The sequence below is a fragment of the Daktulosphaira vitifoliae genome, unplaced genomic scaffold (genome assembly GCF_025091365.1).
Source record: "Daktulosphaira vitifoliae isolate Bord-2020 unplaced genomic scaffold, ASM2509136v1 Scaffold_1, whole genome shotgun sequence".
Taxonomy (NCBI): Eukaryota; Metazoa; Arthropoda; class Insecta; order Hemiptera; family Phylloxeridae; genus Daktulosphaira; species Daktulosphaira vitifoliae.
This window is the reverse complement of record NW_026099572.1, coordinates 60,022,388-60,048,321: the sequence shown is the minus strand read 5'-3', so window position 1 is coordinate 60,048,321 and position 25,934 is coordinate 60,022,388. Positions and strand designations below refer to the sequence as shown.

At 29.2% G+C, this 25,934-nt stretch overlaps 2 protein-coding genes across 3 annotated transcripts in view; one reads left to right on the top strand and one right to left on the bottom strand.

The window, feature by feature from the left end:
- Positions 1–10,798, top strand: part of LOC126894393 (disintegrin and metalloproteinase domain-containing protein 10) — a 12,424-nt gene extending 1,626 nt beyond the window's left edge. The window contains exons 3-16 of one of the 2 annotated variants that reach the window (XM_050665367.1): positions 1,290–1,490; positions 1,547–1,809; positions 1,867–2,013; positions 3,568–3,763; positions 3,851–4,035; positions 4,097–4,271; positions 4,335–4,512; positions 4,603–4,780; positions 4,846–5,079; positions 5,142–5,258; positions 5,332–5,496; positions 5,557–5,647; positions 10,594–10,675; positions 10,757–10,798. In XM_050665367.1, coding sequence (XP_050521324.1) covers positions 1,290–1,490; positions 1,547–1,809; positions 1,867–2,013; positions 3,568–3,763; positions 3,851–4,035; positions 4,097–4,271; positions 4,335–4,512; positions 4,603–4,780; positions 4,846–5,079; positions 5,142–5,258; positions 5,332–5,496; positions 5,557–5,647; positions 10,594–10,673 — 2,210 coding nt within the window. In that variant the 3' untranslated portion in view covers positions 10,674–10,675; positions 10,757–10,798. Of the gene's footprint in view, positions 1–1,289; positions 1,491–1,546; positions 1,810–1,866; positions 2,014–3,567; positions 3,764–3,850; positions 4,036–4,096; positions 4,272–4,334; positions 4,513–4,602; positions 4,781–4,845; positions 5,080–5,141; positions 5,259–5,331; positions 5,497–5,556; positions 5,648–10,593; positions 10,676–10,738 lie in introns of both variants that reach the window. The other variant, XM_050665369.1, reaches the window with a different exon arrangement.
- Positions 10,799–11,600: 802 nt separating this feature from the next.
- LOC126894392 (collagen alpha-1(I) chain-like) overlaps positions 11,601–25,934 on the bottom strand; it is a 42,071-nt gene continuing 27,737 nt past the window's right edge. Inside the window, exons 38-55 of the mRNA XM_050665366.1 lie at positions 25,812–25,848; positions 25,239–25,328; positions 25,105–25,183; positions 22,703–22,766; positions 22,543–22,587; positions 22,418–22,463; positions 22,087–22,158; positions 16,753–16,805; positions 16,540–16,629; positions 16,399–16,480; positions 16,261–16,323; positions 16,147–16,200; positions 14,465–14,527; positions 14,268–14,401; positions 14,024–14,213; positions 12,471–12,646; positions 12,189–12,410; positions 11,601–12,119 (exon numbers count right to left, since the gene is read on the bottom strand). Coding sequence (XP_050521323.1) covers positions 11,973–12,119; positions 12,189–12,410; positions 12,471–12,646; positions 14,024–14,213; positions 14,268–14,401; positions 14,465–14,527; positions 16,147–16,200; positions 16,261–16,323; positions 16,399–16,480; positions 16,540–16,629; positions 16,753–16,805; positions 22,087–22,158; positions 22,418–22,463; positions 22,543–22,587; positions 22,703–22,766; positions 25,105–25,183; positions 25,239–25,328; positions 25,812–25,848 — 1,707 coding nt within the window. The 3' untranslated portion in view covers positions 11,601–11,972. The remainder of the gene's footprint in view (positions 12,120–12,188; positions 12,411–12,470; positions 12,647–14,023; positions 14,214–14,267; positions 14,402–14,464; positions 14,528–16,146; positions 16,201–16,260; positions 16,324–16,398; positions 16,481–16,539; positions 16,630–16,752; positions 16,806–22,086; positions 22,159–22,417; positions 22,464–22,542; positions 22,588–22,702; positions 22,767–25,104; positions 25,184–25,238; positions 25,329–25,811; positions 25,849–25,934) is intronic.

Below are 25,934 nucleotides of genomic sequence, written 5' to 3'. Positions count from 1 at the left end.
TTTTTTTTTTCATTTTATAGTACATAAAATAAGCTTTAATTTGATATATGTTTAAAGGACGCAGTATTTCCAGAACATTTTCAAAAATTAAGTTGAAAAAGTTAGTTTTTGTAAAAAAGTTGCTATTTTAAATAATAAAAAAAAATTTGTCCCGACACCTTAACTACTATGTGCAAATTTCTGTCGAAATTTAAAAAAAAATGTAATATTTGCGATAAAAATCACCTTCTATAAGGATGTTTTTTGTACTTAAAACTGCCATAACTTTTTCAAATATTAACAAATCAACATAAAATTTTTTTATATTGAATCCTTTGGTAATTTCCTTTCGTTTGATATCATTTTTTTTGAATATCTAACACTTATTCTGCTCACAAAGGGGATTTAAAATAGTAACTTTTTTACAAAAACTAACTTTTTCAAATTAATTTTTGAAAATGTTCCTGAAATACTGTGTCCTTTAAAGATATATCAAATTAAAGCTTATTTTATGTACTATAAAATAAAAAAAAAAAAATTTGCCACCCCACTGTGCTGGGTTTTTTCTTTTAAGTTTTATTTCAAAATTTTACTGATTTAGGTCAAATTATTAATGTATGGTGTATTTGAATTACAATTTGACTGTGTTTTGAGTTGTGTATTAAAAATTGTTTCATTATGATTATAAACAAATTATTTGTTTAAGGTTAAAATGTTTATTTATATTTTAAAACCAAAACAATTTATTTTTCTTTGAAAGACATTTTGATGTAAAGATAACATCAATTAATAATCTAATATCTCATTGAATGCAAGTTTAACTAATTTTTTAACATAGTGGTTTAGTTAGAAATTATAGTATAAATAGTTTTTAATTTAAATGTATATTAATTTGTTCAATGTTTTCAAAATTTAATAAAATACGGAAAAATATTATTATTATATAATTAATAAATAATACTACTAATAATTTTCATCTGTATCAGGCATTGATTATTAATCATTGACACAGTAAAATTAAAATAATAAGTCCCTTAAATAAAGATTCAGTAAACAAAAAAATGAAAAGTTTCAATGAAGTATCAATAAAACTTTATTTCTTCTAAATTATGATATTAGAAGTTCTTTTGAATGAGCCCAATATAAATTTTTCAAATATCCTCTATAAATTCATCAATTTTGACAATATTTAACTTAATTCATTACTAGACACTTATAATAAAAGAAGTAACAATCCAGATAACAAAATTTTATTATTGCACATAATATTCTTTTTCAGTTTTAAAGTTATATATTTTGTTTATTAATAGATGAAGATCGTAGTGCTGTGTTCGGTTCTATAATTGATGGTATTTTTGAAGGAAAAATTATATCTCCTAAGAAAGGAATTTATTTCATTGAAAAATCTAGAAAATATATGCATCCTCATGGTTTGCTTCAAAATGACACAGATTTTCATTCAATTATTTATAAGGATAATGATGTTGAAAATCCCTATCATAATTCTACTAGTAATTATTGAATATTTTGATAAAGAATAAATTCTTATTAAATACAACTTTTTTAGGTCACTTCAGTGGTTGTGGTGTAACTGGATCTATTAAGCATAGTATGGAAAATATTCAATACTCCGGTGATATATGGAATGTAGATCAACAACAACATTTAAATGAAGAAAGGCCTGCTTATAAATACACTCGTCAAGCAGCATCTGAAAAACATCATGGGCCAGTTAGAATTAAAAGAGCAACTAAACCCAAAGAAGAAAGAAATACTTGTTCACTTTTCATACAAACGGATCCTCTTTTATGGAAACACATAAAAGAACAAGTAATTTTTTATTCTGTAAATTTTAAACATATTAAATGAATATTTTATATGTATTAGGTGGGTTATGATAAAACTAAAACAAGAGAAGAAATATTATCCCTTATAGCTCATCATGTTACTGCTGTTAATTATATTTATAGAGATACAAAATTTGATGGACGTATTGAACATAGAAATATTAAATTTGAAGTCCAACGAATTAAGGTAATTTTTTTCTTCATTATCATTATTATACAAACATCAATGTATTAAAAATATGTTACTGTGCAGTAGATTTTTGTTTTGTTTAATAATATAGTTTTTGACAATATTTACTGAATATTGATATGTATATATGTTGACTATTATATAATATAAGTACTCTGATTGATGAAAAACTTGTACTTTATGTACTCTTACAAATTTGTCAAATATTTTTCACATAGAGTAACTATTATTTCAAAGTGTTCATATTATATTATTTAAAACTAAAAACTAGTTTTCTAACTATCAAGTAATTGGTACAAGATCAGAAAAATGTATTAACCATATATTTTTTTTAACTATTGGAAGATCTAATTTTTTTTTTTTTATATAGAATTGACTATTACAACAATAGAACTCTTAGAATAAAGAATTTTAACTTAAATTAATGTACCCTTAAATTTACATAGTTCAAAAAATAAATTCAACAAAAATAATTAGATAAAATTATTTAAAAAAAAAATTTTTTTTAGTAAGTAAATAAGTAAATAAATAAAATAGGTTGCTAAAAAAAAAAATTTATATTTTTAAGACAAATTTACTTAAAATATATATTTAAAATCTGTAATTTTTTGTCCTAATTTTGAGGAATATTCAGAAAATAAGAGTACTGCCACTCTCAAGTTCATAGAGATTTTAATTTTTTTTTTTTATAGGGTGATTTCACTTTGTGACAGCGTATGTTCCAAAGCACAATGAGCATAAACACAAGTTTTTAGAACAAAAATTAATTTTTTCGTGTCCATTTTTTATAAATTATGTGGGCACAAAATCTTGCCAAGAGCAAGGTGTAGGAGGTTATTCAATTTTTTTAAGCAGAAAAAAAAACACCGTTTAAAAGTTTGTTCATGAAAAAAATGAAAAAAAATGTTTATGGTGATATGTTATGAATCAAACTAACATTTTAAATGGTGTCGTTTATTTAAAAATGGCAGAACAAATATTCATAACAATCAAAAGAGTGAAAGGCCCTTAATTTTATCCGATAAAGTTTCCACAAATTTCAAGGACTCTAATAACTCTAATACAAAACAATATCAGAAATCTTAGGGTATTGAAAATTTACACAAGTTACACTAATTAAACTGATTCGCTAGCCCTTACTAAAGAAATTTTAGCCTTGCATCTCTCACCTTTCTGAAAAATTATATAAGTAGATAAAATTTGCATAGAACTTTAATAAATCATAAAGGATATTTTGTAGAAAAATAGCTGAAATTTTTTCCGATAAAAGAACTGTACATTTTACTCAATAAAATTTTTTAAAAATTAAAATAATCGAATATTCTTACTTTTTGAATACTTCATGCTAATAAAATGAAAAATGAGTAAAAATGTGTTTTATAAAAATGTTATTTTACTTGCTGTAGAATCTGATTGAATTTATATATATTTCTAACACATGTTTATAATATTGTATAGAAAATATTCTGTTTTAAATTTAAGATTCTGAAAAGTTTTGATAATTTATCAAATTGATTTAATTTCTATAATTTCTTTAATAAAAATTTTTAGATTGATGATGATGAGCCTTGTGATCATAAATGGTCAGGTGAACAAAACCCATTCTGTATGGAAAATATTGATGTTAGCAACTTTTTAAATTTGCACTCTTTGGGAAATCATGAAGATTTTTGTTTAGCATATGTGTTTACATACAGAGATTTTACAGGAGGAACGTTGGGCTTAGCTTGGGTTGCAAGCGCATCTGGTAAATATTACAAGGAATAATTAATATTATCAATACATATTTTATTCAACTAACTTGAAGTTTAAAATATCTATGATTTTTAACTAGGAGCATCTGGTGGAATATGTGAAAAGTACAAGACTTATACAGAAACTATTGGAGGCTTATATCAATCTACTAAACGAAGTCTTAATACTGGAATTATAACATTTGTCAATTATAATAGTAGAGTTCCTCCTAAAGTTTCCCAATTAACTTTGGCTCATGAAATTGGACATAATTTTGGATCACCTGTATGTTTATAAAATTAAACGCTTAAACTGTTTATGTTATTAATACTATCATTAATTCCAGCATGATTACCCATCTGAATGTCGTCCTGGTGGTTTAAGTGGAAATTACATTATGTTTGCATCAGCTACAAGTGGTGATCGTCCAAACAATAGTAAATTCTCAACATGTAGTATTGCTAATATCAGTAGTGTATTAGATGCGATACAAGATAACAAGAAAAGGAATTGTTTTAAAGGTAATTTAATTAAAAATGCTTCATATTATTAATGGTTATTTATTAAGTTTTTTATAATATTAGCTAGTGAAGGAGCATTTTGTGGTAACAAAATTGTTGAAGATGGCGAGGAATGTGATTGTGGATATGATAATGAAGAATGCGATGACAAATGTTGTTACCCCAGACAAGTATCAGATCGAGATAGATTCCGTAATATTTCTGCTAAAGGATGTGCTAGAAGAGCTCAGACAGAATGCAGGTATTAACATTTATTTAAAAACTATTTATTTGAATCCCTTATAAAACATATTATTTAAATAATTTTTTTTTTAATTCAATTCAATTTTAGTCCTTCGCAAGGTCCTTGTTGTTATGCTGATACATGTCGTTTTATACCATCTAGTCGATCAGTAAATTGTCGCGGAGAAAGTGATTGTAGTTGGGATTCATTTTGTGATGGGACTTCACCAGAATGTCCAGTACCACCACCAAAACCCAATAAAACTCGTTGCAATGAAGGAACTCAGGTTAATAACTACTTTTTTTGATATTAGTTCCATTATTAATTTTACTGTTTATATTTGTGTAATAGCTTTGTATAAATGGTGAATGTACTGGATCCATTTGTCTAGAATGGGGACTTAATGAATGTTTTCTGACATCACAAATCATACCTAATATTGATAAGCGTAAGTTATGCGAACTAGCTTGTATGAATGGTACAGATTCTCAGACTTGTAGGTCAACCAGTGAATTTGCTGCTGCAGTAAATTTACCACCTGGTGGCATTAGTTTAAGACCAGGATCACCTTGTGATAATTTTCAGGTACTTATTATTATTGTTTTATTAATTTATTAATGAAAACCAAATAAAACTATGTTCTCTAGGGTTATTGTGATGTGTTTTACAAATGTCGTGCAGTAGATGCAGAAGGACCATTAGCACGATTGAAAAATATGTTACTTAACAAACAAACTCTACAAACTCTTCAACAATGGGCATTGGTGACTAAACACATTATTTGAAATAAAATTTGTACAAATTAAAATATATAGCATTCTTTCCTTTGTATTACAGGAAAATTGGTGGGCATGCATGCTAATGGGACTTTTATTTGTAATCATAATGGGGATATTTATAAAATGTTGTGCAGTACACACACCTTCTTCAAATCCAAAGAAACCTCCTGCTAGAAGATTCAGTGAAACACTCCGGCGACCTATTACAACACTAAGAAGAATGGTTTGTACTTAATTATTAATATGGTAGAATTCAAGAATAATTATTTATTTTTTTATCTAGCGCCATCAACCACATATATCACAACATAGATCTAGCAGAGTGCCAGCTCATGGTTATGGGGAAGGTAGAGGTCATTATTATGCACCAAGAGGTAATTTTTAATACACTCATTAATTAATTAAATTATCACTATGTTCAAAATAATTTATTTTTAGTAACATGAACATTTTTAAATGTTTATAGAAATTAAAGTTTTAGTTATTTAATAATTTAAAATAATAATAATAGAATTAATAAAATGTCTATATTTTTTACTATTGTGGGTTATATCTTACAACACACAATTATTTAAATGGCGGTAGACTTTTATTAAACAAAATTATAACACTAAAATAGACGTATAAACACTAAAAGAAAATATATGTATATACAGTAAGGAAAAATAAAATAATCGAAGTAAACATAATACACGATGACAACAGCGGCGGGGTGTAGCGGTCGTGTAGCGTATCGCGGACTAGACAGTCTGAACTGAACTAACTGAACTGACTGATTCTTCCGATATATATATAGCTCCGATAAGGCTCTCGCTAATTCTAGAATATTCTATACCCGCGTAGGTTATCTTATGGCGTTATCGAAGTTTCTCGAAGGTTTTTGATAACGAGAACATTCGAGAATATTCGTTGCGTATGTTTTGGTCGCTACATCACTCCCCTACCAGTGACGGAGTCAAGCGGAGCCTACTTGAAGACGGTCTGGAAAATGGACTCTTCTTCCGGAACGTGTCCTTTGATCCTCCCTGGGAATGGTAATGGGTGTATGTGTCTGGATCTTTTTCGGAATATTTTCCTTAGAGTATTCATCTGCCATGATGTATGCTGGTTTAAGTCTATCTATAGTAACTGTAACTTTCTTCTTATTAATATCAATAACAAAAGTTTTTTCGTTCCTACTTATGACTCGATAGGGACCATCATAGGGCATTTGAATTCCGTTTTTGGGCCCATCATGTCGAATGAATACGTACTCTGTGGTTGCTAGATCCTTGAAAACGAAATTTTTCTTCTCGCCATGTCGTGTACCATTGACTGGTCGGATCTGCTGAATGTGATGTCGAAGGTCTTTGATAAACTCAGCTGCGTCGTCGCACTTGGCGGTATTATTATTTGACGTGAGGAATTCACCAGGGAGTCTAAGTGGCTCTCCATAGACTAATTCTGCCGAGGTGGATTTAAGATCGTCACGCCAAGCTGCTCGGATACCCAATAAGACTGTCGGAAGAGTTTCTGTCCATCGATTATTCTGATGACATTTAATAGCGGCTTTAAGCTGCCGATGGGATCGTTCCACCATGCCATTTGCTGAAGGATGATAGGCCGTAGTTCTAAGATGGTTCGTACCAGTCAGGTAATTAAGTTGCTTGAAAAGGCATGACTCGAATTGTCTTCCTTGATCTGTTGTGATACGAAGAGGGGTACCAAATCTTGCAATCCAATGTGTATAGAAGGCTCGTGCTACAGTTTCCGCTTCTTGATTTTCCAATGGAACTACTTCAGGCCATCGAGTAAATCTATCGATGCACGTGAGGCAGTAACGAAATCCTTCGGAATAAGGCATAATTATTAAATCTAAATGAACATGCTCAAATCTTCGAGACGGTAGAGAAAATGACCCAAGGGGTGCTGTGACATGTCGCGTGATTTTGGCTCGTTGACATTCGACACATGCCCGTGCCCAATGTCTGCAATCTGCGTCAATTCCTGGCCACACAAACCGCTGTTTTACAAGCTTCACTGTGGCTTTAACTCCTGGATGTGCAAGGCGATGTATGGTATTGAAAACTGTTCGTCGAAAAGGCTTTGTAACAAAAGGTCTGGCGATTGAAGTTGATGTGTCGCAGAACACTAAGACATTCGTGCCTGGTAATTCCACTTGCTTAAGTCGCAATCCGGTGTTTTCTTGTGCATACTTTTTCAATTCGTCGTCTCCCTGTTGTGACATTGCTAAAGCAGTGTAGTCTAACGTGTCTGATAATGCGTCCACGCGTGATAGGGTATCAGCCACGATATTCTGTTTACCAGGAACGTACCTAATATCCGTGGTGAATTGTGAAATAAAGTCCAAGTGTCTGAATTGTCGTGGTGTGCACTTATCCGATTTCTGTTGAAATGCGAAAGTGATAGGTTTGTGATCGGTGTATATAACAAACTCGCGTCCTTCCACCATATGCCGAAAATGTTTGACAGCGAGATAGATCGCAAGAAGTTCTCGATCGTAAGCTCCGTATTTTGTCTCAGTCGCCGTGAGTTTCTTGGAAAAGAAGGCGAGGGGTTGCCACTCGTCATTGATGAACTGTTGGAGAGTTGCGCCAACCGCTGTGTTTGAAGCGTCGCTTACAATAGCCAGTCGAGCGTTGTCACATGGGTGCGCGAGAAGCGTGGCTGTGGCGAGTTCCTCCTTGCATTTCTCGAACGCTGAAATTGCTTCTGGTGTCCAATTAATAGGTGCTTTACCTTTTAGATTAGGTACTAAGAGATCACTTAGTGGTGATTGTGCATCTGAAGCTCTAGGTATAAAACGACGATAGAAGTTTAACATACCTAAGAACTGTCGTAGACCCTTAGCTGACGTTGGCCTCTTGTAGCTCAATATGTCAGCGACTCTATCAGGTAGAGGACGTGTTCCTTCTTTAGAAATCATGTAGCCCAAAAACTTTACTTCTGGTTGTCCAAAAACGCATTTTTTAGGATTGAGAACCAGAGAGTATTCGCGTAGTCGCTCAAAAATGATCTGTAAATGTTTGATGTGTTCTTCTTCAGAAACAGATGCCACGAGTATGTCGTCAATGTAACTGAAACAAAAATCAAGTCCACGGAGTACTTCGTCAATAAATCGTTGGAACGATTGTGCTGCGTTTCGAAGTCCAAAAGACATAAAGAGGAATTCGTAAAGTCCAAATGGTGTCACAATTGCAGTTTTAGGGACGTCTTCTTCAGCTACAGGGATTTGATTATACGCTCGAACCAAGTCGATAGTTGAAAAAATCGTTTTACCGTGGAGAAAGTGCGCGAAGTCCTGTATATGACGAACAGGGTACCGATCTGGGATAGTCCGGGCATTTAGAGCGCGGTAATCCCCACAAGGACGCCATGCATCTGTTTTGTTCTTTGGTACTAGATGTAATGGTGATGACCAAGGTCCTTGGGATGGTCGGATAATGCCTAGTTGGATCATAGCTTCAAACTCTTTTTTTGCTGCCTTAAGCTTATCAGGTGCTAAGCGTCGTGGTTTACAAGATACCGGGGGTCCTTGTGTCGTCGGGATAAAGTGTTTAGTGCTGTGTTTGATATCCTTCAGGGTCCCAAACGGTCGAGTGATCTCTGGAAATTCCCGTAGTAAACCGTCGTATTTCGTCTCTCCCACGACGACCTTAATAGATGGTATTGAGCACTTGACGGCGTGACCACGAGTGGTGAGTTGTGTAAGTCCGTCTAATAGACATTGATTGCGCACGTCTACCAAAAGATTGTAAAAACTTAAAAAGTCAACACCAATGATGGGCTTGGATACTTCCGCAATCACAAATCTCCAAGTGAAATCTCGACGAAGTCCGAAGTTTAGGCTGAGCGTGATAGTGCCGTAGGTGTTTATAGGCGTGCCATTGGCGGCTGATAGGACGTAATCGGTTTTTACGCGGTGGCCTGGAACAGCACTACGTGGATAAACACACAAGTCGGCGCCCGTATCGATGAGAAATTGAGTTTGGGAAGTTCGGTCTGTGATGAAAAGACGGCGTGGAAACTGACCGGGCTCACTGGCCGTCATCAGTGATGACCCGTCCCGTTTCCCGATTTATAGTTACAAGGTTCCTTGCATTTTTTCGATTGGGATCCATAACGCCAATGATACCAGCATATTCCGTCTGCGCCATGATGAGTGCGGCTTCGAGATCGTGACCTTGGACGGTAAGTATTTGGTCTTGAGTCCGGAGTACGCGAGGGGCGAGTATTTAACGCAGCCACTTCACTTCTCAACGCTGCAATCTCCTGATTAATATTTAGACTAAGTTGAGAAATCTTAAGATTCAACATGGCTTCAAAAGTGTCACTTCTCGACATTTCTGCTATTTGTGGTAGTAAAGGACCCGATGCGTCTGCGATGTTGTCCGCATGGACAGCGAGATCTTCAAGCTTACTATCTTTCACTATTGCCAACGCTACCTGTATACTTTTCGGTAAACGGCCCATCCAAAGTGTCTTCAATAACGTTTCCGGAACAGAAGAGTCGGCCAGACTTTGGAGATGGCGTAAAAATTGTGATGGTTTACGGTCTCCAATCTCAACGCGTTCTAAAAGTTGGCGTGTTTTCTCCTCTTGGGAGGCACTAAGACGTCTTATCAACTCTTGTTTAATTTTGGCGTACTTACTGTCTGAGGGCGGCGTCATAATTATGTCCTTGACTTCCACTGCGTATTTTGGCGGTAATGCTCCAACTACATACCCGAATTTTGTACTGTCAACAGTGACTCCCGCGCTGGCGAAACTTCCTTCGACCATAGCAAACCAAAGTTCGGGATCTGACGAAATGAAATCCGGTATCTTGACGGCTACTCGAGCAATTGTTTCGTCTGTCTGCGCCATCACGTCGAGGTCACCAATTTGTGGGTTATATCTTACAACACACAATTATTTAAATGGCGGTAGACTTTTATTAAACAAAATTATAACACTAAAATAGACGTATAAACACTAAAAGAAAATATATGTATATACAGTAAGGAAAAATAAAATAATCGAAGTAAACATAATACACGATGACAACAGCGGCGGGGTGTAGCGGTCGTGTAGCGTATCGCGGACTAGACAGTCTGAACTGAACTAACTGAACTGACTGATTCTTCCGATATATATATAGCTCCGATAAGGCTCTCGCTAATTCTAGAATATTCTATACCCGCGTAGGTTATCTTATGGCGTTATCGAAGTTTCTCGAAGGTTTTTGATAACGAGAACATTCGAGAATATTCGTTGCGTATGTTTTGGTCGCTACACTATTAGTGTAATAATGATATTTAGCTTCATAAAATGTTTTTAGCTTCTGCTCCTCCAGTACATGGACATTCAGATCGCCGCAATGCATTTCCAATGAGGCATCAGCCACAACATAAAGTGTGATAGTAAGTAAATGTATTATTTTATTGTACTTATAATTAATGGGAAAAACAATTTTGTAATCACAGTTATAATTTATTTTTTAGATGTCATCAATTTGACAACCCTAAACCATAGTTGATGTAAGACCATATAAATTGGGTACTAATATCATTATGGTCAAACCTATTAAATTAATTTATGTATTCATTATATTGTACATAGCCGTATTAAGCCAAAGTGATTAAATACTTTTTAAATTGCATCTAAATGTGCTGATAAATTAACAAAGGCAGACCATCTACAATATTTATTTTTTATTTTTCCATTCCACTAGTTAACATTTTATCATAAGTTCACTCGGTACAAAGTTATTTATTATTTTTCTATGTATAAAATTTACTTGTACTAAAAAATGATATTCTGTTTTATTTCTATGTTATATTATTGTAATCAGAGTCATTAATAAATATTATTTTATAATTAACATTTCTCATTTGAACATATTAAAACTGAGGATTGATAAAATTTTCTTTTTCACAATCAATTATTTTTGTTTTATACTTCTTATGTTCCTGAATAGTATTTACTGACTTAAATTTAAAATTTTGGTTGTGGTTGTAAACTATAAATATTTAACTGAATGTCTACTTATGATGTGTCAAATATTTGTAATAATGATCTGCCTTTGCTTAATAAAACAATTTTTATTGTTCTAAATGTTTTATTTGTTTAGAAATATAATATTATTGTACCATTTTCCTATTATTTATATAACAAATGAACAAATTTACCTACTTAAATTTATATATTCACAAATGTTTATTTATTTGCTATATTATTTTAGTCAAATTATTTTTTTTCAATTCATTTTTTCTATGTATGTATAGTTTTTAAATACAAATTTAAAATTATTATTTTTAAGATATCTAAAAATGAATTCACATATATTTGTATATAATGTAAAAAAAAAAAAAAAAAAAAAAGCTATTTCTTATTATAACATATGTAATTGTTGCATAAGTAATTTTTTGGAAAAAATTAACAAATGTCAGATTAAATATATCTTTCTAAATGGATATTCCAAATCTCCACTGTCATAAAAAAAGTACCTTTTTTATAATGTTACAAACTTATAAATAAATATATGTTCAATTTTTTATTATAATTTTGACCAAATTTTAAAATTGTTAATTTCCCACCATCACTTTTTTAAATATAACATGTGTATTTTAGATAAAATAAATTTCAAGTAATACATATTTTCTGGGGAAACAAACTGTTTTAAAAATTTTTGTTAATTAATACAGTTAACTAAAAAAGTTATACAAAACATACTGGTCCTATGTGAATGCTAAAACTCTGTCCTAATTTATTAAAATCTCTGAGGATAATATCAGCTAATGGTAATCTGACTGGACGATCGGTTGTGTATGAAATTGTGGTTTTACCCCATTGATCATTCCTTATCTAAAAAGTTTTAATTGAGATTTTTTTTAATGCATTTGATTACTTTAAATTTTAATAAAATTCACCAACCTTACATTGATCCTCCATTGCTGTGTACCTTAATTTTTGATTACCTCTTGGCATAATTTCTGCATCATTCCATCCAATCAACTTTAATCCTTTCTTGTATGTTTTAGTTTCATTATCGAAATACCCAACAGAGTTTTTACAATGATATGTAATATTTTGAGTAGCTGATACAGACAAAATTTGTAGAAATCCTATTTGATTACCATCTGCTTTGTATGATATCTGCAGTAAATAATATATTTTTTTAAGATTTTAAAAATATTTCTTTTTATTAGTTTGTACTTTCATGTTTTCAAGTTCGGATAGCCAAATTTCAGAATCAAACTCTTTAATTTTAAAGTCTATTGGTCCTACGTGATCAGGTTGAGGTACTATGCATGTGCTTTTTGTTATCATATCACATTTTACTAAAACAGCATCACGAGTGTCACCTTCATTTGGATCTATCCAGTATTCTCCTAAAAAAAATCTTTATTTCAGGAATGTTTAAAACATTGATTCTATATTTAGAGAAAGCATATCTTTATCTTTTAAAAAAGTTCTTATACATCTTACAAATCGAAATTCATTAAAAAAATTTTTTATTATATTTTAAACTTCGATGTGAAGATGAGAAGGTACTAATATTACTAAAATTTGTTTTTTTTATGTGTATGTGTCTATGCACACAAATTCTCAGCACTTACTAGACTGATAGTGCTTATCGATACCTCAAAAGATCACAAATTGTATCTAGATGAACTTGACATCTCCAAAATCTGAAAAAAATTTCCTCGTTCCCCATAAATAGGGAATATCAACAATTGCATTTTTGGAATCTACATTTCCAAATTTTTAAGTTTTTTAAATTAAAATTACCATTTTTACACTTTTTTTTTTAAATAAATGAATAGAAGTAATTTATTTATAAATATGTTTGACGTATTTCTTTCCTTTCATTAAAAATCTGACCTTTAACTTGCTTATCGGTGGGATTTAAAATATTTACTATTGCATGAAAAATTAATGTTTTCATCTTAATCTTTAAATATTATTCAGAAATACTACGAGCTCCAAACAAATGTTAAATTAAAACTATGTAATATACTACAACTTAAAAAAAAAAAAAAATACTCCGACAAGTAATAAAGTTGAGAAGGAGTTAGTTTTGTGATGGTGTACATTTTTTTATATCTGTTTATAATACATCAGAAGAATCTGATTTTAATCTAGTTGAAACCATAGTCGCCGATAATTAGAAAAATTCTCTCAATTTTAAAAATTTAAAAGAATAACTCATTAAATAAATTATTTTCTGAAAAATTGAACTCTTCTAGTAGTTGCACCAAGCCCTTTAATTTTGTAGCACGTTTGCGAAAGAGGTAACGAAATATACAGCTATTTAATCATTTTTTTATAATTTCTACGTAAAAGTTACAATATTAATTTATTGAATATCAATTTCATACTAAAACTAATTACTATAATAAATATTTATTCTTGTATTATACTTATAAATCATAAACTAGTAATTAAATTATAATAAAAAAAAGAGGAGTGAAGTTGCTTTTGGAATAATTTAATAATTTTATCACAAAATTAAAACCTATAGATTTTTATATAAGAGTTTTTTACGATGTCGATTTTAATTATTGTCAGATATCATCTATACTTGTCCCAACTGTGCCACAACTTCACTACTGCTAAACTGCTTGGTTTTTTTTTTATTAGCTAATGGTCGAAATGCTAGAGCTATTTTAATAAATTTTAGTTTTAATTTTACTCTGCGCTGTTTATATGATATCTATATCTATTATAATAGTAAAACATATTGAGTGAAAATTAAATATACTTACCGCTCTCAAGTTCTGGATAAGCAGCAAAGAGATCTTTACATGTTTTGGCTGGATAGTCTTTTTCACCAGTCGGCTTTTTGAATTTTTCAAATGAAGTTTTCAATTTTTTATAAGTACTTAAGATTAATTTACGTCTTTCACTTTCAGTCATTTCACCAGGTTGATCCTGATTTGGAGAATCGTTAGGTCCCTAAATTTAATTTTTAAATTATTTGAAGTTCACTACAGTTTATCAACGTTTTACTTTATTATGACCCTGTGTTAAAAGAGCTGTTAAAGCAGCCATATCATAAGCTAAAGCTTCACCTGGTGGCCCAGGAGGTCCCGGTAATCCAGGTGATCCTGGAGCTCCGTCGTTACCACGTTCACCTGGTAATCCTGTCAAAAAAAAAAAATTAACATAATAAAACAAATTGAATTAATAGTATGATGAATACTTACCTCTTTGGCCATGTGTCCCAGGTGTACCAGGTAGTCCTGGATTTCCATCTTCTCCTGAGCTTCCTAAATTAATTTAATGATTTAAATATTGCTTCCATAATTTTCTTTTTATATTTTAAATCGGGGCTAAAAATCGAAATCTGAAGAACTGTTACTTTAATCGTAACTGAAATTCAGCATGATTTTTTTTTCCAAAATTTGAGTATTTGTATATTTACTTAATTTTACTATTCTGAAATGTATTACTATTTTTTGTTCAATGTTTAGTTATCATTTATGTTAGAGCAAATAATTAAAACACGAAACTTATTGAATAGTTTATAAAAAATACTACCTATTAATGTGTTATTTTAAAAAAAAGACCATGTTATGTTTCTTTCATTACCATGGCTCATTACTTCTAGTATTTATATCTTCTAATATATCCATCTAAGTATTTTTTCTCATCTTACCCACGATTGATGCTACACCCATACTCCCCCTTAATTGTTGTTCATTCCTTTCCTATTTTCTTTAGTCATACTATGCGTCCATCTAAGTATTCCATCTCTGCTACACTCATTCTCTGCTTTACTTTTTTGTCAACCACCAAACACTCTGAATCATACATCATAGCTAGTCTTATAGAATTTACCTTTCAGCCTCATTGGAATTTTTTTTATCGCATAACACACCAGACGCTTGTCTCCACTTCAACCACCCGCACTTATTCCTGTATTTTACATCCTCGTCAATACCACTGTTCATCTGCACCACTGATCCTAAATACTTAAAACATTCCACCTCTCCTATCACTAACTCTCTTATTGTCATTGATCTCTTCATTTCACCTACCTCGTGTTTTCCTTTGTCAAACTCGTACTCTATATACTCTGTCTTACTATTACATATTCTTAAATTTTTTTCTTCAAGAGCTGATCTCCACACTTCTAGCCTTTGATTAATTTCCTCCTATTTTAAAATTTACGCCGGCTGTCGACCTGACGCAACCTCATTAGTCGCCTCTAACGACTAGCATAGGGGCTATGGAAGTATTCTTATCTTCTTCTACAGGGAATATGATTATAAGATTCTGTCGTTCTATTAAGTATATGTTCAAATTAAAATTTTGTAAAAAAGTATGAGAAGTCCTGAACAAAACTTAAGCAGATTGTCCTATCTCGGATTCACGCGTGGACAATAGGTGAGAGAAAATAAAGTAATTAGAAACGGAGAAGGCCTCAAGAATAAAGTGTTTGATACTAGCCGGTCAACTTGTGCGGTAGCTGTTGCAACAATTAAGTGTACAGGCCTACCACACGTTTGTAGTGTCAACGGTGTAATATCATAATCACTCAATTCTAGTCTGTACTCGTGTATAGATGAGAAAGATAATTACAAAATAAGAATAGGTACGTGGAGTGTTGGAACATTAACTGATGCAAGTAGATAATTAATTAGAAATATTTAAAAGAAAAAAAGTTATTATTTATTGTGTGCAAGTAACTAAAAGAAAGCAAGGAAAATAGGTGAGGGTTAAAAAATAATAAACTCGGGTAAGACCAATACAATGAATATAAGGACAGCTGATGTGTGTGTAGATAATGTGGGTGATCGTGTCAAGTGAATGTTTAGGATACGTGTGGCCAACTCTAAGTAGTAGGGATAAAGGCGAGAATATATAAGAAGATTTTTTTTTTTACCTTTTGGTCCTTGTTCTCCTACAGATCCCTGAGGTCCTGGGTAACCTATATCACCTGTTAAAAAATATAGTTGTAAATTTTTATTTAAAAAAAGTGTTTTTTATTTAAACTAACCTTTTTCGCCAGCAGGGCCGGGAGATCCTGGTAATCCTTGAAGACCTGTTAGTCCTCGGTGGCCTATAATATTTATATTACTTACAATTATTTGTTAAAAAAATATTCAAAGAAGATTTTAAAAGTTTTAAGCTTCACCTTTTATTCCTTCTAGTCCTACATCACCACGATCTCCTTTAGGACCTTGCGTACCAGAAGGTCCTGGTTTACCTCGTTCGCCCTATTATTTTATAGACGTCCATTAAATTTTATACTATTATTCCAAAATTTATTACTTACAGGAGGACCTTCAACACCTTGAGGTCCAGGTTCACCTCGTAAACCTCGTTCACCTACATTACCAGTTGGACCTGGTAAGCCTTGTGGACCCTATTATACAGATAAACAAAAACGTATAAAGGCAAATAATAAAGTATTTTATTATTAGACGATCATCAAATTTGTTTAAAAAGCAATAATAATGGTTTATTTTTTTTATAAAATCTAACATACTAGCATTCCGGGTGGTCCTGGATTGCCTAAATTCCCTGGAGCTCCTGGGGGACCTGAAAAATATCACGTTTTTATAAAAAAAAATAAAAATAAACAAATAAATAATGTTAAATTGTCGAGTTAAGTATAAAAACTGGTACAATAACTAGATATTTTAACTAATTTTGAAAATTCACAGATTTACATAATTTTATTCAGCAAAAACTGATGTATACCAGAGCTTAAATATAAAAAAAAATAGTTTTTTTTCTATTATAACGTTATTTTATTTTTCTATAAATTAAACTTAATCAAAACTTTCTGTTTTTAAAAAAGTTTACATGGCTTTGATTTAAAAAATGAATAAAAAGATATTCTCATATATTAACTACACTTAATTTTTAAGTAATTATTGTAGGGTGGAATCCTAATTAACCACAAATAACCATTTTTTTGTTTTAGAATTACAATAGACTAAGAGAATGATATGAATAACGTTTAAAACATACAATTTTGTCCAAATGTAATAAAAAAACAATTAACTAAAAATATGTGATATTAATAAACATAAAATACCGTTAAGCATAATACAAAATATAACGTAAAACAATTCTTATTAAAACAAACATAAATTATTTTCAAACGTTGTGTTTAAAAATATTCTAAATAAGAAAAAAGTAGTAATTTTCTCTTATTAAAAACCGTTTGTGGTAGTGAATAATGATTCAAATCCTTAAATGTTAAACGTAATAATTTATACAATTTTACGCCATAACGTAGTAACATTAAAACGTTAAACGAAAAAGAAATTAAATAAACTCATACACAGTTATACTGTACATACCTACACCGACTGTAAAATGTTATCACTTGTATTTATTAGCATATATGATGCTGTCATTTTTACACGTATTTCACATATTATAAATTTACAAGATCGCCAAAACAGCATAACCTTCATTGAAACACAAAATAACCAGTTAACTAGAGGATAAAATTTGATAATTGTATAGATTTAAAGTGACGCTTATGCGCAGAGCCTCAATTAAGTTCAGCCAATTATATTTAACAATTAACTAAGATCGACAGTTTCCAAAATCACGCTACATTACCCTCTTCTGACTATATGAACCCATTTTTTCTATTAAATCCAGTTCTTGCGGTAATTTCAAAATACATAAAATCTGTGATAGTGAGAATTTTAAGTAAAGTTTTTATTCTCTGGAACTTTGTATTTTTATTTAATTTGAACTATAATTGAACTTTAATTTGAATATTTTTCAAATTAAATGAAACTTAAAATAAATTTAAAGTGAATTTTGTTATGGTGAATCTATTTTTTTTAATTTTATTTGTTCATTAAATAATTATGTTTTATTATTCTTATCATGAAAATAAATGTCCATTAAAATCTTAAACAACAATTTTTTTTTAAATAATTTTATTTTTATAATAGACTTAACCCAACTTTATTATTTTAATGTTAAATATATATGAGCTTTTCTTAATTGGTAGCTATTCTCGTTGTTCTAACGAATATCGCAACGGCAGACAGCATAGAAAAACTTATTAAGATTTTTTTTTTTAATATTTAATTTTCATCTCAATGATTATTGTGCCGCAAGGCATGAGCGCCGGGACATTTTGGGTCATCACAATACCACTTTGATAACATTTTTTCATAAATATAAATATTTTTGAATCTTGTTTTGACCACGCCAAAGGAAGCTTCAAAAAATATTGATGTTGACCACTCAATAAAAGATATTTATTTAACAAAAATAAAATGCGGGTACATTATAAAAAACATATCTCTAATAAAAATATCAAGTGTTTAGAATATTTTACATACAACAATTAGTCATAGATTTTGTTTAACAAGATCGTATTATTTAAAATTAAATCATTTTTCTAAATAGCTATATTGATTATACAACACGTTATGTGAAAAATAGGTGCAGTGCATTTAATACACGGAATCAACGTTGGATTGTTTAAAATATCGTTATGTGACTTAAAATATAAGGTAAGTGAAAATTTAATTTATGCTTTCAAACCAAAAAAAAACACATCATAGTAAAATTTACACCTTCTCAGCTTCTCATCGAACTTAAAAAATGTATTCCATATAAATAATTCAGATAAATTTTAAAATTTTGTGACGATATTTAACTTTATGCATTTAATATTGTTTAACTCCCGAGATCAATCTACTATTTTGTCATTAACATATATGTTTATTTTATTTATTTAACTATTACCCTTATATGTTCAGTCACTGTTTACTATCATTCTAAATCCTTTTTTTATTTATATTTTATTACTATTATTTCAACACTTTTCTAGCCTTTCACATTTCCCTTAAAATAAAATACAAGTAAATATAATTTATTCCTTAACCGCTTTCCTCTTTCTTTTTGATTTATTACACCACTTAATGTGAACTCCTATACAAACCAATGTCAGATATTCGGAGATGCATGCGGTGCATTGTACTCAGACCTAAAATGTTTAGGTTTTTAGAAGTCTTTATGTTTTTATAATATTTAAAAAAATACGAATGTGCTCTATTGTATGATTTCATTTTTTCTTTCAAAATTATCCTCATTTTAGTTTTAATATAAAGCGAAGGATGTATTAATTTTACTATGATATTGTTTTACGCGTGTCGCTTCGTATTGTAAACATCAGTTTTATAAAACATTCATTGGATAAAAAAAAAAAAAAATTGTTCAATAATTGAAAAAAAAATCTTAAATGAAAATAATTAGTTGCCATAGGACTTATACAAAAAAATTTTAAGGGACCTCGATTTTTAGTAAGAACCCCGGTCTCTTAAATGTAGATCCATCACCGACACAGATATATTAGTAATATCGGATTGATTTTAAATTTTGCAGGGATTATTTTGAAATTAGCTGGAATAAAATAATACATAGGAAAAATTAAAAAATTCGTCCAATTTCCCTCACTCTACTACAGACATCGATAATATGTGTTAATTTATACACATATAAATAATGTAAACTACTAGAAGAGTTAGTATTAACTGTTTTTTAATATAGTAAAAAATATAATGTTTATTTTGGAAAAATTATTTAACAATATTCGACTTTCAAAATGTTTTTTAAGGCGTTTGGGTACTGACCGTTTTGTAGACAAAAACAACCCGTCTATGTTCCATTTGTACGACGGAATTACTGATGAAATAAGAACTCTGAAAACAGATCTGAATTCAGTATCACGTTACTTTTTTGAAATTATGATTTTTTTACCCCTTAAGTACAGTTTACATTAAATGTAAACTGTACTTAAGGGGTAAAAAAATTTTTTGAAAGTTATAGTTTTTCAAAATTTTATATTTATACGTTAAAAGAATTACAATTAAAAAAAAGTGGCCTGATGATACTTAAGTGATACAATACTAAATTCAGATCTGTTTCCAGAATTCTTATTCCATCAGCAGTTTCGTTGTACTGATGGAATAAAATCAGTTTTGTGTGTTCTAAGTATGTTTATAACACAGTAGCTGTTAAATTTGATATACTCGTGCGCGTATGTGCGTTATCTGCAACAACTATTTTATTGACCATAGCTGCGAAGGGCATACCGACTACCTAATAATAGTTACAAATTAATACACACTTGATATTACACCTTTATTTTGATATTAGATTATTTGCTATTATCAAATGACCGACAAAGCTATCATTGCATAATACAGAACAAATTTTATTGTTGTTTGATAATATTTAAGTGTCGCTAAAGAAATGGGAAATCGTAAAATAATACCGCTATCAAAAAAAAAAAATAATAAAGAATAGGGGTGATGTATCAACATTGGAATAAGTGGCGCCAAAAAAAAATCTGGTGAAGGTACGTTTAAATTTTTATACAGATTCTTAGCTTCCATAGAAAACTAAGAAGATATTAGTTTTACTATGATTTGTTTTTTGTTTGTATCTGTTCATATCTATTTTTATCTATACCTACTGGACTATTATTGTTAAACAATACATCAAAAAATCAAAAAATTATATATTTCTTTTATGTATTCAACACTAAATTGTTATTAATTTCCCTTTAAATCTGACCCAATAACATGTTTTCTTCAGTCGCGCACTATGTTATCAACCTTTTTTGTAAAAAAAAAAATTAAGAATGGAGTAAAATATGGCTACTTTTAGAGAAGTTCTACATTAATTTTTCGATTACCAGAGATAATTGACTCTCATTTTGTCAAAGGACTTCCTATAAAAACAGACTTATAAGATATAAACATTATACCGTGTAATTATGCTGTGTAAATAATGTAATTTTGTAAATTGAATTTTTATAATTCATATTAAAGTTTTTTTATAATTTTACAACTTTGAAATAATCGATGTGAATGTCATAAGTATGGAAGTATTTGCGGTGGGGCTGGTGCTAAATTAAGGTTTTTATACTGCATAAAATAAACGTGCATCGTTATTAAATCAAAATCTTTGTATTGCATCAAAGGTAGATACACAAAAGCGGTTTATTTATCGACTATATTATGACGGAAATGCTTCCAATAATGAACTCTCACACTAATAATCATTTACTTCTTACACAACAACACTACGTAACACATAAAAACCGCGAAATTGCCTCTATGCAATCCCTGAAAACAGGTCTGTACTAAGACGCCTTAATGAAAGAGCTTAGAGACGTTATTCTGAGAAAATTGTTTGCGAAAATTAAAAATTTTTTTTTAGTAATCCGTGAGCGTTTAAAAATTTTATCAAAAACTCTCATTGCCGCCCTCGTTTTTCGATTTTAGAAACCTGAAATTTTTACTAAGTCCTCACAGATACATTCCAAAGGTACACTGAAAATTTCGTTGAAATCTGTTTTTATTAAGTCAATGTGCATAGTTGTTGTTTTGATACTATTTTGAGTATTCGCATTGCAATAACTGTGATACACACACATATTTATATAAAATAAACATATACAAAATTATTTTGTTTATTTAAAATGGCAGTGAGAAAATTGAATTATTATTATATTATTGTGAAGATCTTGGACTCAAATGTCAACCATATATTTATTATATATATATATATATTATTACATTTTATTCTTTTTAATTAAATGTTAACTATATTTTTTTTATACTGATTGTTAAATAATATTATTTGCGAAAAATCTTATCTGTGATCTAAACGTAAGGATGACCCAAAGGACCTTAGGTACGGGGTGGTACTCAATATTTTGCAGAAAAAAATATAATTATTTTTCTCCTTCATCGGAATAGTCTAGTAGAAGGATCATTTTTATAGGAGTTCACATGTAGTCAAATTTATTTGGTTATGAAATAAAAATTACCTTTGTCTCCTTGTCTTCCTGGAATTCCTGAAGATCCAGGCAAACCTGTCGCACCATCTTGGCCTTTTTCTCCTATTTACAAAATACTTCAATAATATACTTTCTTAGTATTATAAAATAGAAAAATTCTAAAAGAAATCAATTTAAAAAGGAGTCCCCTTTTTTAAAATAAATGTTTCTTAAATAATTTTTAAATATTTTATTAAATAACAAATTGTAGTTTTTTTTCACAATAAATTTTATTGATAAAATAAATTTAATCAGCAAAATTAATTATTTGTTATTTATTAACATTTTATAAATTAATAATGAGTAACTATTATATTATTACCTTGAGGTCCTGGTGAACCAGGAGGTCCTGCTAATCCTTGTAATCCCTACAGAAAAATTATAATTTGGAAAACAAAAACATTTTTATTACGAATCTATTATAAAATAGTTTATTTTTCTTAGTACCTGTAAGCCATCAGATCCTGATTTTCCTGGTGTACCTTTTTCACCCTACCACATAAAAAATAATTTAATAATTAGAATTATAAAGAGTAAACAATATTTAATTTTGTCATATTAAATTTTAAGAATAGCATTTGTTTTTTTTTTAATTTATAAAACTTACAGGGCTTCCTTGTGGACCTCTCATTCCTAAAGGACCTTGGCTTCCTGGGACTCCAGGCAAACCTCTGAAATTTAAATCAAATTTTGTTATTTAATCAGTAACTATTTTTTTATAATGAATACTTGGAATATTAATAACATTATTTAATGATATCAGAGACAAGGTGGTTTACAGACTCTGATATTTATTATTTTACTTTAAATAAATATTATGTTTTAAAATTCGCTATCACAAAAATTATTATAGTAATAATTTTTGTGATTACTTATCACGCTTAATTAGCTTAAAAAACAGCTTTTTATTATTCTTTTTATTTATATATTACATAAATTGAGATATTTATAATGAAATTAGTTATATATTTATACAGAGTGATTCATTAAGGATAAGACACTCATTTTCTCGGTAACTATAGAAAATTTTTAATTTTTGGTAAGGAAAATATTGTTTGATTCAAAGAACTTTACAATAATATGTAGTAAATACAGGATGAAAAAAATTATGATTCTACTACATATTATTGTAGGTTCCTTATAATGTTTTTTTATAAAGTTAATAGTTTCATGTCAATTTGAAAGAAACTGACAAAATTTATTGTTCAAGGAAATTTAATTTGTTTGTAATGTTTTTACTTTTAAGTCTTTTGAAAATACACCAAAATAGAAAATTGTTAAACAACCTAAAATTGTAAAAAAAGGACAACCCCCGTTATTTTCATTAATAAATAATGATATTTTATTTTAAAAGAGACTTGAAAATTATAAGTTCGATAATAAGTAAGTGGTTAAATTGACTGTCAAAAAATTTATTTACCATTTATGGTATTTAGGAGAGAAAAAAGTTTGTTTCTCGTGTTTGACAGGATTAATAATGAAGTAAAAGAACTAATGGCTAAAAGGTTACTAGACTATGTCGAACTTGAAGACGACAATATAAAAACACAAATACAAAAACGATGTCCATCAGTTTAAAAAAAAAAAAACTTACCACTTGAATTATTAAAAATTTCCCTCGTTCCTTGTAAATGGGTGAAATCACCAAAAAAATCACAATTTTAAAAACTAGTTATTTTCGACATTTTTTTCACTTTTTTAAATACAACAAATCAAAATATTTTTTTTAAATAAACACCTTAAGTCTTTCCATTTTATTTGATATCACTTTTTTGAAATTTTGAACGTTTACCTACCCACATGGGATATTCAAATAGCAAATTTTTTACAAAAGTCAACTTTTTCAGCTAAACTTTTGAAAATGTATCGGAAATACTGCGTCTATTAAATATATGTTAAATTAAAGCTTATATTAAGTACTATAAATTGAAAAAAAAATGTGTCCCGATGACTTATTTATACTTATTTTGATTATTTTACCTTCTCAAAGTTAAGAAAAGCTACTTTGAATTTTAGAACTATCTTAAATTGTCTTTTTTAACAAGAAATTCATATAATGTACGGTGGTTGCATCGAATATAAAACTGTTTTATACGCTCAACTCGAACTTTTTTAAATTAAATATCTCCAAATTAATAGGAGTATAAAATTTGTTTTTATACTGATTTACACAGAAAAATCATATCACAAAATTATTTTTATCCAGTTATTGATTTTTAATATGTTAAAAATAATCCGTGCAAAATTTCTATTCAAAATGTCATTTTGAATTAATTTTTTTGATCCTTTAAAGTTGATTTTTATGAAAGTATATAATTAAAAAATGTTGAATTTGTAAACTCTATTTTAAGCTCAATTTGAAAGTTTAGAATTTATATCATTAAATAGAACATTTTATGAGGAATAAAAAATTGTATTTTTTAGATTGATATGTGTTCAGGAACTTATGTAATTACTATTAACTTAATATTTATAAGGAAAACTCAAAATTTTGTTAAAATCACTTAGTATATTTTTTATATTTAATCGTGATAAATCATTCAATGGAAATATTAATTATTTCTGTGTAACTCTTGGCGCTTAAATAGATGATACAATTGAAATATTTAGAACTTTATTCCGTATAGTTATATCCTTATAGTATTTTATAATATACTAATATTCAAAAATATTCCATTCCAGTTTCACCTATGATTTTGTCAGTTGTTGTATTACTGAATTTCATTTTAACTTATATATTTTTATATGTTAATACTCGTTTTTAACTAATTATTAATAATACCAAAAATAGTGGTAATGAGAAAAATTTAATTGTAGATTTGAAAGACACGAGAAGGGGTTGACTTATTACAATCAAACTTTCTCAAAATTAATTTTTTAATACATAAAACAAAGTTTTGATTACTCGCTATCAAATGTTTAAAAACTAAATTGATCTCTATAAATAAGGACCACTCTAATATATATATATATATATATATATAATATAATATATAATATACATATTACCTTTCTCCTGGTGGTCCTTGAGGTCCTGCTGGGCCAACAGGTCCTGGTGTTCCATCACTACCGGTTTCTCCTTTTGGTCCTGTAAAATATAATGTTGTGCAATATTTATAGAGTTTAGAATTAAAATTACTCACCTTCAGGCCCACGTAAGCCTGGTGCTCCAATAGCACCTGATAATCCTTGTTTTCCAGGTTCTCCTACCCATCCTTTAGGTCCGATCAACCCTAAAAAATCATATTATATGGAATCTAGGGTATTCAGTAAGTAAGGAAACAGGAATCTATTGTTCTCGTTGTATCAGTTGATCTGTTTCCTTACTTTTTGAATATTCTGTATATCAATTCTTCAAGCAAAAAATATTTATTGTTTTTTTTCATTCATGAGAGCTGTTTATAATTTTTCTAAAGTTTTATCTTTCCTATTGGTATTCAATCATTGATCTTTCTATTTGTTTATAATTTAAATAAACATTTTAAAATATTACATTAAAGTAATTCAAAATATATAATATATGAATACCATCTCTCTATTTGTTAATAAAACTTAATAATTTACTTGCTTTCTTAAATAACATAAAAAAATGTACATAATTATATTATAATTGAAATTATTCATTACTATATTAAAATTATAAGATATTTCAATTGATATGAGTAGTGCATAACTAAAAACAATATTATTCCAATAATTCAGATTTTTATAAATACCTGGTGTTCCTGGTTGTCCTGTTGGTCCAGGATATCCCTTAAATTAACAGTAAAAATTAACCATCTTAAATTTTAATAAAATAATGGTTTTGAAATATTTAAAACACAAGAGAAGTAAATAGT